At 60.4% G+C, this 14,169-nt stretch overlaps 1 protein-coding gene across 1 annotated transcript in view; it reads left to right on the top strand.

Annotated features, from left to right (window-relative positions):
- Positions 1–11,211, top strand: part of LOC135192172 (fibrillin-2-like) — a 99,150-nt gene extending 87,939 nt beyond the window's left edge. Inside the window, exons 50-60 of the mRNA XM_064175097.1 lie at positions 105–236; positions 1,272–1,397; positions 1,658–1,864; positions 2,652–2,777; positions 3,022–3,144; positions 4,050–4,166; positions 5,072–5,200; positions 6,404–6,523; positions 8,091–8,322; positions 9,303–9,471; positions 10,587–11,211. Coding sequence (XP_064031167.1) covers positions 105–236; positions 1,272–1,397; positions 1,658–1,864; positions 2,652–2,777; positions 3,022–3,144; positions 4,050–4,166; positions 5,072–5,200; positions 6,404–6,523; positions 8,091–8,322; positions 9,303–9,471; positions 10,587–10,961 — 1,856 coding nt within the window. The 3' untranslated portion in view covers positions 10,962–11,211. The remainder of the gene's footprint in view (positions 1–104; positions 237–1,271; positions 1,398–1,657; positions 1,865–2,651; positions 2,778–3,021; positions 3,145–4,049; positions 4,167–5,071; positions 5,201–6,403; positions 6,524–8,090; positions 8,323–9,302; positions 9,472–10,586) is intronic.
- The last annotated feature ends 2,958 nt before the right edge of the window (positions 11,212–14,169 follow it).

The following is a 14,169-nucleotide window of genomic DNA, read 5'->3' as shown; positions in this document are numbered from 1 at the left end:
GTGGAGCAGGGCAGAGGTGGGCACTCGCTTCTGAGTTGTCCCCAAAGGGCTGGCAGGTTGCTGGCAGGTTGGGGGTGAGCTCAGGAGGCTGTTGGTGGTTGCAGATCTGGACGAGTGTGCGGAGGGGCTGCACGACTGCGAGTCCCGAGGGATGCTCTGCAAGAACCTCATCGGCACCTTCATGTGCATCTGCCCCCCTGGCATGCAGCGCAGGCCCGACGGAGAGGGCTGCACAGGTACCAGGCAGAAGGCTGGCAAGGGGGCCCCAGAGAGGGCTGCACATCGTCCTCTGTCCGTGTGGAGCTGTCTACGCAGCTTTGCCTTCAGCTGTCCTCCTGCCGAACAGCTCCTCCCGAGGGCTTCCCAAGGCTGGGAGTGCCTGGAGGAGGGACGATGGCTTTGAGCTGGGAGAAGGGAGATTGAGAGCAGAGAGGAGGAAGAAATTCCTCAGAGTGAGGGTGAGGAGATACTGGAACAGGTTGCCCAGGGGCGTTGTGGAGCTGCACAGGGCTCAGAGCTGCACAGAGCCCCAGAGCTGCACAGAGCCCCAGAGCTGCACAGATTTGCACAAGGCTCAGAGCTGCACAGAGCCCCAGAGCTGCACAGAGCCCCAGAGCTGCACAGAGCTGCACAGATTTGCACAGAGCTGCACAGAGCCCCAGAGCTGCACAGAGCACAGAGCTGCACAGGGCTCAGAGCTGCACAGATTTGCACGGGGCTCAGAGCTGCACAGGGCTCAGAACTGCACAGAGCTGCTCAGAGCTGCACAGGGCTCAGAGCTGCACAGGGCACAGAGCTGCACAGAGCTCAGAGCTGCACAGGGCACAGAGCTGCACAGAGCTGCTCAGAGCTGCACAGGGCACAGAGCTGCACAGAGCTGCTCAGAGCTGCACAGGGCACAGAGCTGCACAGAGCTCAGAGCTGCACAGGGCACAGAGCTGCACATTGCTCAGCATCACTCCGAGCCCAGCAGCTTGGCCACTTGCAGGTGGATAAAATGCCAAGCAGGGAAGGCTCTGAGAGCCCCTCTCAGTCTTCTCTTCTCCAGCCTAAGCAGCCCCAGGGCCCTCAGCCTCTCCTCACCAGGCAGCGCTCCACTCCCCTCATCATCCTCGCAACCCTCCCTTGGACTCTCTCCAGCAGATCTCTGCCCCACTTCAACTGGGCAGCCCCAAACTGAAGACAGTGCTCAAGATGAGGTCTCAGCAGGGCAGAGCAGAGGGGCAGGAGCCCCTCCCTGGCTCTGCTGGACACACTCTTGTTGCCCCCAGACGAGAACGAGTGCCGCACCAAGCCTGGCATCTGCCCCAACGGGCGCTGCGTCAACACGGCCGGGAGCTACCGCTGCGACTGCAACGAGGGCTTCGAAGTCAGCCCCTCTGGCACAGAGTGCATTGGTAATGCCCAGCTCCTGGGGTGGGGTGGGGGGGGGTCTGCAATAGCCTCCTCTCAGCCTCTACCAGATGCTGCCCCTAAGGCCTTTCAGGCTGTCTGAGCAGCAAGGTTGTCGCTCTTGGGGCACCACCTGTGGGCGTTATGCCAACCGCGCTGCCCTCCGGGCTGGCACGGGCACAGGCTGGCCATGCTGCTTGGTCATCCCTGGTGCTGCTGGCACTCACTTGGGTCTTGACCTGGTGTCTTCACTCCCTCTGGCCAGACACACGCCAAGGATTCTGCTTCACTGAGGTGCTGCAGACCATGTGCCAGATGTCCTCCACCAACCGCAACTTGGTCACCAAGTCCGAGTGCTGCTGCAACAGTGGCCGCAGTTGGGGCCCCCAGTGTGAGCTCTGCCCCCTCCCTGGCACTGCCCACTACAAGAAAATGTGTCCTCATGGGCCAGGATACTCTACTGATGGGAGAGGTAAGCTGGGTTCCAAATCCAAGCGTGGTTGGGGGCTGGAAGGGACCGCTGGAACTCATCCAGCCCAACCCACCCTGCTCCAGCAGGGCACCCACAGCAGCTTGCCCAGGAGCACAATGCCCAGGGTGGGTTGGAAGCTGTGCACAGAAGGAAACTCCACAACCTCCCTGGGCAGCCTGCTGCAGGCTTCCAACACCCTCACACCACAGAAACTTCTCCTCCTGTTCAGATGGAACCTGCTGGCTTCCAGTTTGTGTCCATTGCTCCTTAGCCTGTCCCTGGGCACCACTGGGAAGAGTTGGTTGGCCAGGGCAGGTTTGGAGTCATAGAATCAGTCAAGGTTGGAAGGGGCCACAAAGATCAGGCAGTGCCAACCCCTGGTGGCCTGCCAGGATCTGAAAGGGGCTCCAAAAAAGCTGGGGAGGGACTTTTGAGGCTGTGAGGGAGTGGCAGGAGTGGGGGGGATGGAGCAGAGCTGGAGGTGGGGAGAGTGAGGCTGGAGGTGAGGAGGAAGTTGTTGAGCAGGAGAGTGGTGAGAGCCTGGCAGGGGTTGCCCAGGGAGGTGGTTGAGGCCCCATGGCTGGAGGTGTTTGAGGCCAGGCTGGCTGAGGCTGTGTGCAGCCTGCTCTAGGGTAGGGTGTCCCTGGGCATGGCAGGGAGGTTGGCACTGCCTGCTCCTTGTGTTCCCTTCCAACCCTGCCTGATTCTCTGATTCTATGACCTTTAAAGGTCTTTTCCATGCTCAGTGACCCATGAGCCTTACCAGGCCCTTCCCTCCCTGCTGCAGACATCGACGAGTGCAGAGTGCTGCCCAACCTGTGCCGGAATGGGCAATGCATCAACAGCATCGGCTCCTTCCGCTGCCACTGCCGCCTGGGCTACACCGCGGACATCACCGGCACCGCCTGCCAGGGTGAGCTGCTCCCGCCCCCAACCCCCTCCCAACCCTCCTCCTCCCTGCCAGGCAGCCAGTGCCAACCAGGGGACCGCCAAACCTGGGCTCACCTGGTGGCCAGGAAGCCCTTTGGTAGCTGGAGGGGCGCTGGGGAGGCGATGCTGAGCCGCAGGCTGTGGGTGCGGTGCTGAGCTGCAGGCTGTGGATGCGGTGCTGAGCTGCAGGCTGTGGGTGCTGATGGGTTTGATCTCTGCTGGTTTAGATCTGGATGAGTGCAACCAATCCCCTAAGCCCTGCAATTTCATCTGCAAGAACACAGAAGGCAGCTACCAATGCTCCTGCCCCCGGGGCTATGTGCTGCAGGAGGATGGGAAGATCTGCAAAGGTACTGACCCAGCTGAAGGCAGCAGAGATCCTGCCCCATCTCTGCTGGCAGGGGAAGGGGTGGCTGAGGGGTGCAAAAGGCAGGTCCTCTTCTCAGCACAGCACAAGGCTGAGGCAAAAGGTGCCATGCTGGGCCTTGGTGCAGCTGGTGCACCCTCTGAGGGTGGTTGAGCACTGGAACAAGCTACCCAGAGTGGAGTCCCCACCTCTGGAGTCATTCCAAACCCACCTGGGTGCCATCCTGTGCAGCCTGCTCTAGGTGAGCCTGTTCTGGCAGGGGTTTGGGCTGGGTGACCTCCAGAGGTCCCTTCCAACCCCTACCCTGCTGGGATTCTCTGATTCATTGTGGGCTGAAGCATGAGGCCTTCATCCTTCCACTCTAGAGCTGCCTCATCATGGGTGGATACTCCTTGCCCTTTCCTACAGCCTGCACAGCACCTCCTAGGCTGTGCTGAGCTCCAGGGACCTTGGGCCTGTTTGTCTCCTGCCAGTGGGCTCCTTCTGGTGCTGGCATCCACAGCATTGGGGCATCAGGATGTGAAGAGAGGGTCCCAGGGACCTGTGGAGTACAGGAGAGGCAGAGAAAAACCTCTCCTCAGTGATCAACAGCTGAGGTGGGGAGAGGCTGCCTGGAGCTGTAGTTCTCCTTGGAAGCCTTTTGAGTTGTTCCTGAGGCTGATCCATGGACTCAAGGAATGAGTTTGGTTGGAAGTGACCTTGAAAGGTGACTCAGTCAGCAGCAGGGACACCTGCAACTAGAGCAGGTCGACCTGAAATGGTCCCAGGCATGGGGCACCTCCCTGGGCACCCTGTTGCAGGTCCATGCCAAGCTCCTGTGATGTGGCCAGGACCACAGTGTCCCAGGCAGAAGGAGTGAGGTAGATCTTCTTCTGCTCCTTGCCTCAGACTTGGATGAGTGCTCCACCAAGCAGCACAACTGCCAGTTCCTCTGTGTCAACATCATTGGAGGCTTCAACTGCAAATGCCCCCCAGGCTTCACCCAGCACCACTCCTCCTGCATCGGTGAGTAGAGACCTGCGCTGCTCTGCTGCAGAGCACCAGAGAGGTGCCCAGGGGCTGTAGAGCACCAGGGAGGTGCCCATGGGCTATAGAACACCAGAGAGGTGGCCATGGGCTGTAGAGCACCAGGGAGGTGCCTTTGGGCTCTAGAGCACCAGAGAGGTGCCCAGGGGCTGTAGAGCACCAGAGAGGTGCCCTTGGGCTCTAGAGCACCAGAGAGGTGCCCAGGGGCTGTAGAGCACCAGAGAGGTGCCCAGGGGCTGTAGAGCACCAGGGAGGTGCCCTTGGGCTCTAGAGCACCAGAGAGGTGCCCATGGGCTCTAGAGCATGAGTGAGGTGCCCATGAGCTGTGCAGCAGCAGTGAGGTGCCCATGGGCTGTGCAGCACCAGCAAGGTGCCCATGGGCTGTGCAACAGCAGTGGGGTGCCCATGGGCTGTAGATCATGAGTGAGGTGCCCATGGGCTGTGCAACAGCAGTGAGGTGCTCATGGGTTGTAGATCCTGAGTGAGGTGCCCATGGTCTGTAGAGCACCAGCAAGGTGCCCATGGGCTGTGCAACAACAGTGAGGTGCCCATGGGCTGTAGATCATGAGTGAGGTGCCCATGGGCTGTGCAACAACAGTGAGGTGCCCATGGGCTGCAGAGCACCAATGAAGTGCCCATGGGCTGCAGAGCACCAGTGAGGTGCCCAAGGGCTCTAGAGCACAAGTGAGGTGCCCACTGCATGCCTTTAAGCCCAGGAGAATCTTTCTACCCCCAGCTTTGGCTCTAGAGCAATTCCCCTCTCCAGCTAGCCTGGAGCTGTGCCTCTGACCTGTCTGCCTGGGGTCTAAGCTCCATGGTTCAAGGAGCTCCACACAACCACATGGTTGGGAGTGGGCTCTTAAGTGGCTGTGGGTGTTTTGCAGACAACAACGAGTGCACAGCTCAGCCCTCCCTGTGTGGTGCCAAGGGGCAGTGCCTGAACACACCAGGCAGCTACAACTGTGAGTGCCAGAAGGGCTTCTCCCTGGACAGCTCTGGTGTCAACTGTGAAGGTGAGTCTGCACCTCTGGGCCTCTGCCAGCTGCCTGTGCCATGTGGGGGAGTTCTTGGTTCACTCCCCAGGCTCAGTGTGGACCAGAAGGGGCTGGTCCTTACTGTGAGGCATCAGAAATCCACACTAGAAGCCTTGGTGCAAAGGAGAGGTCAGAGCCTGACCTGCCTGGGGCAAGGTTGGCACTGGGACAAGCAGGTGAAGGTCTCAGTGCTGCAACCATAGCAGCCAAGGCTGGGCAAAGAGTGGTCCTGTGTGTCCTTAGGGCAGAGCTCCTGCTGGCCACAGCCTACTGTGGTCCATGCTAAGAAGTCTGTGTGCAGCACAGGGCAGCCTGGGACAGAGCAGATCTGGAAATGGCTGTGAGGAAGAATTTCTTCCCCTTGAGGGGTGTCACACCTTGAGTGCTGTGTCCAGTTCTGGGCTCCTCCATTGCAGAGAGATGTTGAGGTGCTGGAAGGTGTTGAGAGAAGGGCAGCAAGGCTGGGGAGGGGCCTGGAGCAGAGCCCTGTGAGGAGAGGCTGAGGGAGCTGGGGGGGTGCAGCCTGCAGCAGAGGAGGCTCAGGGCAGAGCTCATTGCTGCCTGCAGCTGCCTGCAGGGAGGCTGTAGCCAGGTGGGGTTGGGCTCTGCTGCCAGGAAAGCAGCAACAGAAGAAGGGGCCCCAGGCTGAAGCTGTGTCAGGGCAGGTTGAGGCTGGATGTTGTTAGGAAGTTGCTGTCAGAGAGAGTGATTGGCACTGGAATGGGCTGCCCAGGGAGGTGGTGGAGTGGCTGTGGCTGGAGGTGTTGCAGCCAAGCCTGGCTGGGGCACTGAGTGCCATGGTCTGGTGGCTGGGCAGGGCTGGGGGCTGGGTTGGGCTGTTTGAGCTTGGAGCTCTCTTCCTACCTGCTTGATTCTGTGATTCTAAGCTCTGGCCCAGGCTGCCCAGGGCAATGATGGAGTCTTCATCCCTGGAGATGTTTCAAAGCTGTGCAGCTGTGGTGCTGAGGGCCGTGGCTTGGTAGTGCCCTGCCAGTGCTGAGCTCAGGACTTGGACTCCACCACCTAAAAGGTCTCTTCCAGCTCTGGGGTTCTAAAAACCTCCCCAGCCACACACCAGCACCCCCAAGGAGGATGCCAAGCAGGCCTGTACCGTGTGCCCATGGCTGCAGAGGACAGGCAGGAGTTGTCTCACCACCCCCCTCTGTGCTGTTGTTGCTGCAGATGTGGACGAGTGTGATGGGAACCACCGGTGCCAGCACGGCTGCCAGAACGTGCTGGGCGGGTACCGCTGCGGCTGCCCGCAGGGCTATGTGCAGCACTACCAATGGAACCAGTGCGTGGGTGAGTGCGGGGGTGGGCACCTCCCTGCCCTGCAGCTGAGCTCGCAGTCCCCTCCCCAGTCGCTCTTGAGTGGCTCTGAGTCTGCAGTCTGGGTTCATCTCGAGCAAGCCAGCCCCAGAGGTGGTGACCCTGCCCTGTGCCAGGCTCTGCCCGCAGTGGGCAGCGGCAGGAAGCTGCTGTGTGGGGTGGTGAGCTCCTGGCACCAGCAGCTGCCTGTGCTGCAGGAGGTGAAGAAGCCAAGGAAGCCCTTCAGGGACCTGCACGGGCTGGGAGCCTGCAGGAGAAGGGAGCCTGGTGCCAGCCCAGCCATGGCTGCGGGCAGAGGCCCTTGGCCAGGTGTGGTAGGAGCAGCAGAGAGGCATGGAATGGTTTGGGTGAGGTCACCCAGGCCAAGCCCCTGCAGCCAGCACTGACATCCCCAACTAGAGCAGGCTGCTCAGAGCCCCAGACAACCTGAGCTGGAAAGGTGCCAGGGCTGGGGCACCTCTCTGGGCAACCTGAGCCAGGTTCTCAGCAGCCTCAGCATCAAACATTTCTCCCATTGAGCTCCAAACCATCCTCAGCAGCAAACATTTCTCCCTTCTCTGAACCTGAACCTTCCTCACTGAGCTCCAAACCATCCTCATCAGCAAACATTTCTCCCTTCTCTGAACCTGAACCTTCCTCACTGAGCTCCAAACCATCCTCAGCAGCAAACAATTCTCCCTTCTCTGAACCTGAACCTTCCTCACTGAGCTCCAAACCATCCTCAGCAGCAAACATTTCTCCCTTCTCTGAACCTGAACCTTCCTCACTGAGCTCCAAACCATCCTCAGCATCAAACATTTCTCCCTTCTCTCCAGCCTGAACCTTCCTCACTGAGCTCCAAACCATCCTCAGCATCAAACATTTCTCCCTTCTCTCCAGCCTGAACCTTCCTCACTGAGCTCCAAACCATCCTCAGCATCAAACATTTCTCCCTTCTCTGAGCCTGAACCTTCCTCATTTACTTCCAAACCATCCTCAGCAGCAAACATTTCTCCCTTCTCTGAGCCTGAACCTTCCTCATTGAGCTCCAAACCATCCTCAGCATCAAACATTTCTCCCTTCTCTGAGCCTGAACCTTCCTCATTTACTTCCAAACCATCCTCAGCAGCAAACATTTCTCCCTTCTCTCCAGCCTGAACCTTCCTCACTGAGCTCCAAACCATCCTCAGCAGCAAACATTTCTCCCTTCTCTGAGCCTGAACCTTCCTCACTGAGCTCCAAACCATCCTCAGCATCAAACATTTCTCCCTTCTCTGAACCTGAACCTTCCTCACTGAGCTCCAAACCATCCTCCCTTGTCCTATCCCAACAGGCTCTGCTCCAAAGTCTGTCCCCAGCTTTCTTCTCTGCCCCTTTAAGCACCACAAGGCCACCAGAAGGTCTCCCTGGAGCCTTCTCTTCTGCAGGCTGCCCAAGCCCAACTCTCTCAGCCTGACCTGCCAGCAGAGCCCTTCCAGCCCTGCCAGCACTGCTGTGGCCTCCTCTGGAGCAGCTCCAGGAGGTTCCTGGCCACTGAGTTTGTGCTGTCCTTTGGCTGCAGATGAGAACGAATGCTCCAGCCCCAGTGCCTGTGGCTCTGCCTCCTGCTACAACACCCTGGGCAGCTTCAAGTGTGTTTGTCCTTCTGGCTTTGACTTTGACCAAGCCTTTGGTGGGTGCCAGGACGTGGATGAATGCTCAGCAGGAGGCAGCCCCTGCAGCTATGGCTGTTCCAACACGGATGGAGGCTACCTCTGCGGCTGCCCTGGGGGCTACTTCCGAGCGGGACAAGGGTAAGGAAGCAAGCAGCAGGTTGCCCTAAGAGCAGTCTGTGAGTGCCTGGCGAGGGCACGGTGCCCCCTGGTGCCTGCATCACCACACTCCTGCTCTCTGCTGCTGATTCCAGCAGCCTCTGAGCTCCCATTCTCATTGCTGTCTGCAGCTGTCCTAAGGGAGGTTGTAGCCAGGTGGGGTTGGGCTCTGCTGCCAGGCAGCCAGGGCCAGAAGAAGGGGACACAGCCTCAAGCTGTGCCAGGGGAGGTCTAGGCTGGATGTTAGGAGGAAGTTGTTGGCAGAGAGAGTGATTGGCACTGGAATGGGCTGCCCAGGGAGGTGGTGGAGTGGCTGTGGCTGGAGGTGTTGCAGCCAAGCCTGGCTGGGGCACTGAGTGCCATGGTCTGGTGGCTGGGCAGGGCTGGGGGCTGGGTTGGGCTGTTTGAGCTTGGAGCTCTCTTCCAACCTGCTTGATTCCCACATGATCCTTAGCTGCTCCATGCCAGACTGGTCCTCAGCCCTCCTCAGCCTGATGTGCATCTCCTCTCCTGTGTCACTAACCCAGTGGGCAGGGCAGCTGCTGGCACTGCAGCTGTTGCTCTGCAGATCCTCCTAGCCCAAGGTGCAGCCAGGTTCAACTTGAAGACCACAACTAAAGCAGATGTGCCCTGATCCCTCTCAGGTCCATCCTGGGCACAAGCCACATCCCAACTCCAGGCATGATTCATGGAATGGGCTCACTTGGAAGGGACCTTCAAGACCATCCAGTTCCAACTCCCTGCTATGGGCAGGGACTCCTCCCATCAGCTCAGGTTGCTCAAGGCCTCATCCAGCCTGGCCTAGAATACCTCCAGGGAGGGCACATCCACAGCTTCCCTGGACAACCTGTGCCAGTGTCTCCCCAGCTGGGTGCCATGTGGAGACCCTGTGGAGGGCTCTGCCAAGGTCCCCTTCCTGCAGCATGTATCTGAGGTGGATCTCTCTGCTCCTCTGCCACCAGACACTGCATTTCTGGCTTGGGCTTTGGCAAGGGTCCCTACCTCCCTGCTCCCCAAGAGGAGGATGAAGACAACCTGCTGTCCCCTGACACCTGCTACGAGTGCAAGATCAATGGCTACCCCAAGAGGGGTCGGCAGCGGCGCAGCACCAACGGCACTGAGCAGCACCAGGTAAGGGCTCTGTGGTGTCCTGGCTGGGCTGGAGTGAGCCCAGGGACCAGCCCTGAGCTTGAAAAAGCCCTGCAGAGGGACCTGGCCAGGCTGAGCTGGATGGGCAGAGGCCAAGGGGATGAGACTGAACAAGGCCAAGGGCAGGTTCTGCACTTTGGCCACAACAACCCCAAGCAGCACTGCAGGCTGGGGCCAGAGTGGCTGAGAGCAGGCAGGCAGAGAGGGCCCTGGGGGTGGTGGCAGAGAGGAGCTGCAGAGGAGGCAGCAGTGCCCAGGTGGGCAGCAGAGCCAATGGCAGCCTGGGCTGGCTCAGGAGCAGTGTGGGCAGCAGGACAAGGGAGGTTCTTGTGCCCCTGTGCTCAGCACTGCTCAGGCCACCCCTGCAGTGCTGTGTCCAGTTCTGGGCTCCTCCATTGCAGAGAGCTGTTGAGGTGCTGGAAGGTGTTTGGAGAAGGGCAGCAAGGCTGGGGAGGGGCCTGGAGCAGAGCCCTGTGAGGAGAGGCTGAGGGAGCTGGGGGGGTGCAGCCTGCAGCAGAGGAGGCTCAGGGCAGAGCTGATTGCTGCCTGCAGCTGCCTGCAGGGAGGCTGTAACCAGGTGGGGTTGGGCTCTGCTGCCAGGCAGCCAGGGCCAGAAGAAGGGGCCCCAGGCTGAAGCTGTGGCAGGGCAGGTTGAGGCTGGATGTTGTTAGGAAGTTGCTGGCAGAGAGAGTGATTGGCACTGGAATGGGCTGCCCAGGGAGGTGGTGGAGTGGCTGTGGCTGGAGGTGTTGAAGCCAAGCCTGGCTGGTCCCTGGCAACGCAGGTGGGAGCAGGGCTGGTCCCTGGCAATGCAGGTGGGAGCAGGGCTGGTCCCTGGCAATGCAGGTGGCAGCAGGGCTGGTCCCTGGCAATGCAGGTGGCAGCAGGGCTGGTCCCTGGCAATGCAGGTTCCTGCTTTGAGGGATGTTTTGGCCTCTCTCCAAGGCTCCCCCAAGTAGTTCAGACTCCTGGGCTGGACATTTTGGAGTGTGAGGTCATTGTAGGCACTTCAGCCCAAACTCCTCTCGACCAAATCCTTGCCTGCCCTGGCCAGGAGCTCTCCTTGCTGCCTCTAAGCAACCTCCTTCCCTCCCCAGGAGCAGGCTGTCAACTTGGCCAGCATGGACGTGGAGGCTCCTCTGACCATGACGCTCAACCTCTCCGACCTGGCTCACAAGGAGCACATCTTGGAGCTGCTGCCAGCCGTGGAGCCCTTGGAGAACCGAGTGAGGTACCTGATCTCCCAGGGCAACGAGGATGGCTACTTCAGGATCCACCAGAAGGAAGGGCTCAGCTACCTGCACCTGGGCCGTAAGAAGGTCCTGCCTGGCACCTACCTGCTGGAGATCGTCAGTGTGCCCCTGTACCGCCGGCGCGAACTGCAGGAGCTGGAGGCCAAGAACCACCTCGACTACTTAGCAGGGGAGCTGGGCCAGGCACTGAGGATGAAGCTCCAGCTCCAGCTCTACTAACCCCCAGCAGAGTCCCCACCCAGCCAGCGCAGCCCTCGGCCTCGCCGCCCGCACCTGGAAACAGCAACGACAACCTCCTGCCCTCTCACCTCCGCCACCAGCACCCCCAGCCCCTGGCACCCCGCGGCTCAGGGCCGAGGGCATCGAGCTCGGGAGGGACCCTCAGGAACCAGCTTGGGCAGAGCCAGCTTGGGAAACCTTCTCTGCACTCAGCCAGGGGCAGCTCCGGCCGGATCAGGCTGCACGGGGGCACGGCGAGGCTGCGCTCGAGGGGGCACGGCTCTGGGCTGCAGTGTGCCCAGGTCTGGGCTGCTGTGTGCCCAGGTCTGGGCTGCTGTGTGCCCAGGTATGGGCTGCAGTGTGCCCAGGCTTGGGCTCCAGTGTGCCCAGGTATGGGCTCCAGTGTGCCCAGGCTTGGGCTCCAGTGTGCCCAGGTCTGATCTCAAGTGTGCCCAGGTCTGATCTCAAGTGTGCCCAGGTCTGGTTTCCAGTGTGCCCAGGTCTGGACTCAAGTGTGCCCAGGTCTGGTCTCCAGTGTGCCCAGGTCTGGTCTCCAGTGTGCCCAGGTCTGGTCTCAAGTGTGCCCAGGTTTGGGCTCGAGTATGCCCGGGTCTGGTCTTGAGTCTGCCCAGGCTTGGTCTCATGTGTGCCCGGGTCTGGTCTCCAGTGTGCCCAGGTCTGATCTCGAGTGTGCCAAAGTCTGGTCTCAAGTGTGCCTGGGCCTGGTCTCAAGTGTGCCAAAGTCTGGTCTCAAGTGTGCCTGGGTCTGGTCTCAAGTGTCCCCAAGTCTGATCTTGAGTGTGCCCAAATCTGATCTTGTGTGTGCCCAGGTCTGATCTGAAGTGTGCCCAGGTCTGGTCTTGAGTGTGCCAAAGTCTGGTCTTGAGTGTGCCCAGGTCTGGTCTCGAGTGTCCCTAAGTCTGATCCTAAATGTCTCCAAATCTCATCTTGCATATCCTTGGCCATACCAAGGGTACTCCACCTCATGGGGTGCTTGAGTCAGCACCAAGCCACACCACAGAAGAGCTCTTGAAAGCTTTGCCAAAGGTTCAAACCTCGCTGGCAGAGGCTCCCTCCCCCTGCTCAGCTCCTGCCTGACTCCTCTCACCAAGAGACTGTTGGTCTAGGCTGGCAAGGGCATGCCCATGGGGCAGCTGCTTGTCTCTGGTGGGCACAGGTCCTCCAGCACCCCCCAGCCCAGGGAGGGGAAGGTTGGGCTGGGGGCAGCTTGGGGAGGAGCTCTGTCAGTGCATTTCCCAACAGCTTTTGGTTCTGCCTTTTGCTTCTGCCTTGTCCTGATGGTGCTGCAGAAACCCTCCCACACCTCCACTGGCTCTGCTCTGTCTTCCTCTGTCCTCTCCACCTCCTCTGGTCCTTCTGGGCTCCTCTGGCTGCTCTCCACCTCCTCTGGTCCTCTGGGGCTCCTCTGGCTGCTCTCCGCCTCCTCTGGTCCTCTGGTCCTCTGAGGCTCCTCTGGCTCCTCTCCACCTCCTCTGGTCCTCTGGGGCTCCTCTGGCTGCTCTCCACCTCCTCTGGTCCTCTGGGGCCCCTCTGGCTGCTCTCCACCTCCTCTGGTCCTCTGGGGCTCCTCTGGCTCCTCTCCACCTCCTCTGGTCCTTTGGGGCTCCTCTGGCTGCTCTCCGCCTCCTCTGGTCCTCTGGTCCTCTGAGGCTCCTCTGGCTCCTCTCCACCTCCTCTGGTCCTCTGGGGCTCCTCTGGCTGCTCTCCGCCTCCTCTGGTCCTCTGGTCCTCTGAGGCTCCTCTGGCTCCTCTCCACCTCCTCTGGTCCTCTGGGGCTCCTCTGGCTGCTCTCCACCTCCTCTGGTCCTCTGGGGCCCCTCTGGCTGCTCTCCACCTCCTCTGGTCCTCTGGGGCTCCTCTGGCTCCTCTCCACCTCCTCTGGTCCTTTGGGGCTCCTCTGGCTCCTCTCCACCTCCTCTGGTCCTCTGGGGCTCCTCTGGCTCCTCTCCGCCTCCTCTGGTCCTTTGGGGCTCCTCTGGCTCCTCTCCACCTCCTCTGGTCCTCTGGGGCTCCTCTGGCTGCTCTTCACCTCCTCTGGTCCTCTGAGGCTCCTCTGGCTGCTCTTCACCTCCTCTGGTCCTCTGGGGCTCCTCTGGCTCCTCTCCACCTCCTCTGGTCCTCTGGGACTCCTCTGGCTGCTCTTCACCTCCTCTGGTCCTCTGGGGCTCCTCTGGATCCTCTCCACCTCCTCTGGTCCTCTGGGGCTCCTCTGGCTCCTCTCTGCCTTCTCTGGTCCTTTGGGGCTCCTCTGGCTCCTCTCCACCTCCTCTGGTCCTCTGGGGCTCCTCTGGTCCTTTGGGGCTCCTCTGGCTGCTCTCCACCTCCTCTGGTCCTTTGGGGCTCCTCTGGCTGCTCTCCACCTCCTCTGGTCCTTTGGGGCTCCTCTGGCCAAGTAGAAGAGGTCATCTCCAAGTGATTGTTGGGACTTCAGGTTGATGACCTCACACCTCGAAGCAGCCAGGCCTTTGGTGGGCAACTCATGGTTTCCACACTGCCATGTGCTCACCATGGCCATGCCCTCCAAAGCTGGAGCTGGGAGAGCTTTGCCAGAGCTCCAGCAGGTCCAGGGCTGAAGGTGTCCTTCTGCAAGGAGCTCTAAGGGAAGGCAAATTGTGGAGTGGGCTTGGACAAAAGTAAGCAGGAAAAGATATCCCAAGTGTGGTAGGAGGCACCTGGGTGCTTCCCATGCCAGAGGAGGTGGAGGGCATGGCAGGAGCTGTGGGGCAGGCTGCATGGGCACATCTCCTGGGCACCACCTGGCTGGGTGCTTGGAAATCCCAGGAAAAGCTCCCCACCAGCAGGAGCAAAATGGGACTGGGGTGGGGGATGGACTCTGCAGCCTGGCAGGGAGCAGGAGGCAGAGAGCAGCTTGGGTTTGTGGCTGATCCTTGACCCTGGGCCAGCCCTGGTGCTGATGGCCTCAGGCTCAGGAGCACCTCCAGTCACTGCCCTCTGCTTGGCACACGTGCCCAAGGTGCCAACTGGACTGTGGTGACTGCAGGCAACCAAAATGCACTACAGAGAGGCTGCCAAACCTTCCTGAGCTCTCCTCCAGCCCCCTCTCCAGGTGGCCTCCTCTTCCTCTTTCAAATCCTCTTCCTCCAGCTGCTTTCTCTCTCCATCACCATCCCCATGGCTCTTCCTCCTTCAAACCCTCTCCCTCCATCACCATCCCCATGGCTTTTCC

The sequence above is a fragment of the Pogoniulus pusillus genome, chromosome 41 (genome assembly GCF_015220805.1).
Source record: "Pogoniulus pusillus isolate bPogPus1 chromosome 41, bPogPus1.pri, whole genome shotgun sequence".
Taxonomy (NCBI): domain Eukaryota; kingdom Metazoa; phylum Chordata; class Aves; order Piciformes; family Lybiidae; genus Pogoniulus; species Pogoniulus pusillus.
Note: the sequence above shows the minus strand (reverse complement) of the source record. Positions and strands in the feature narration are given on the sequence as shown.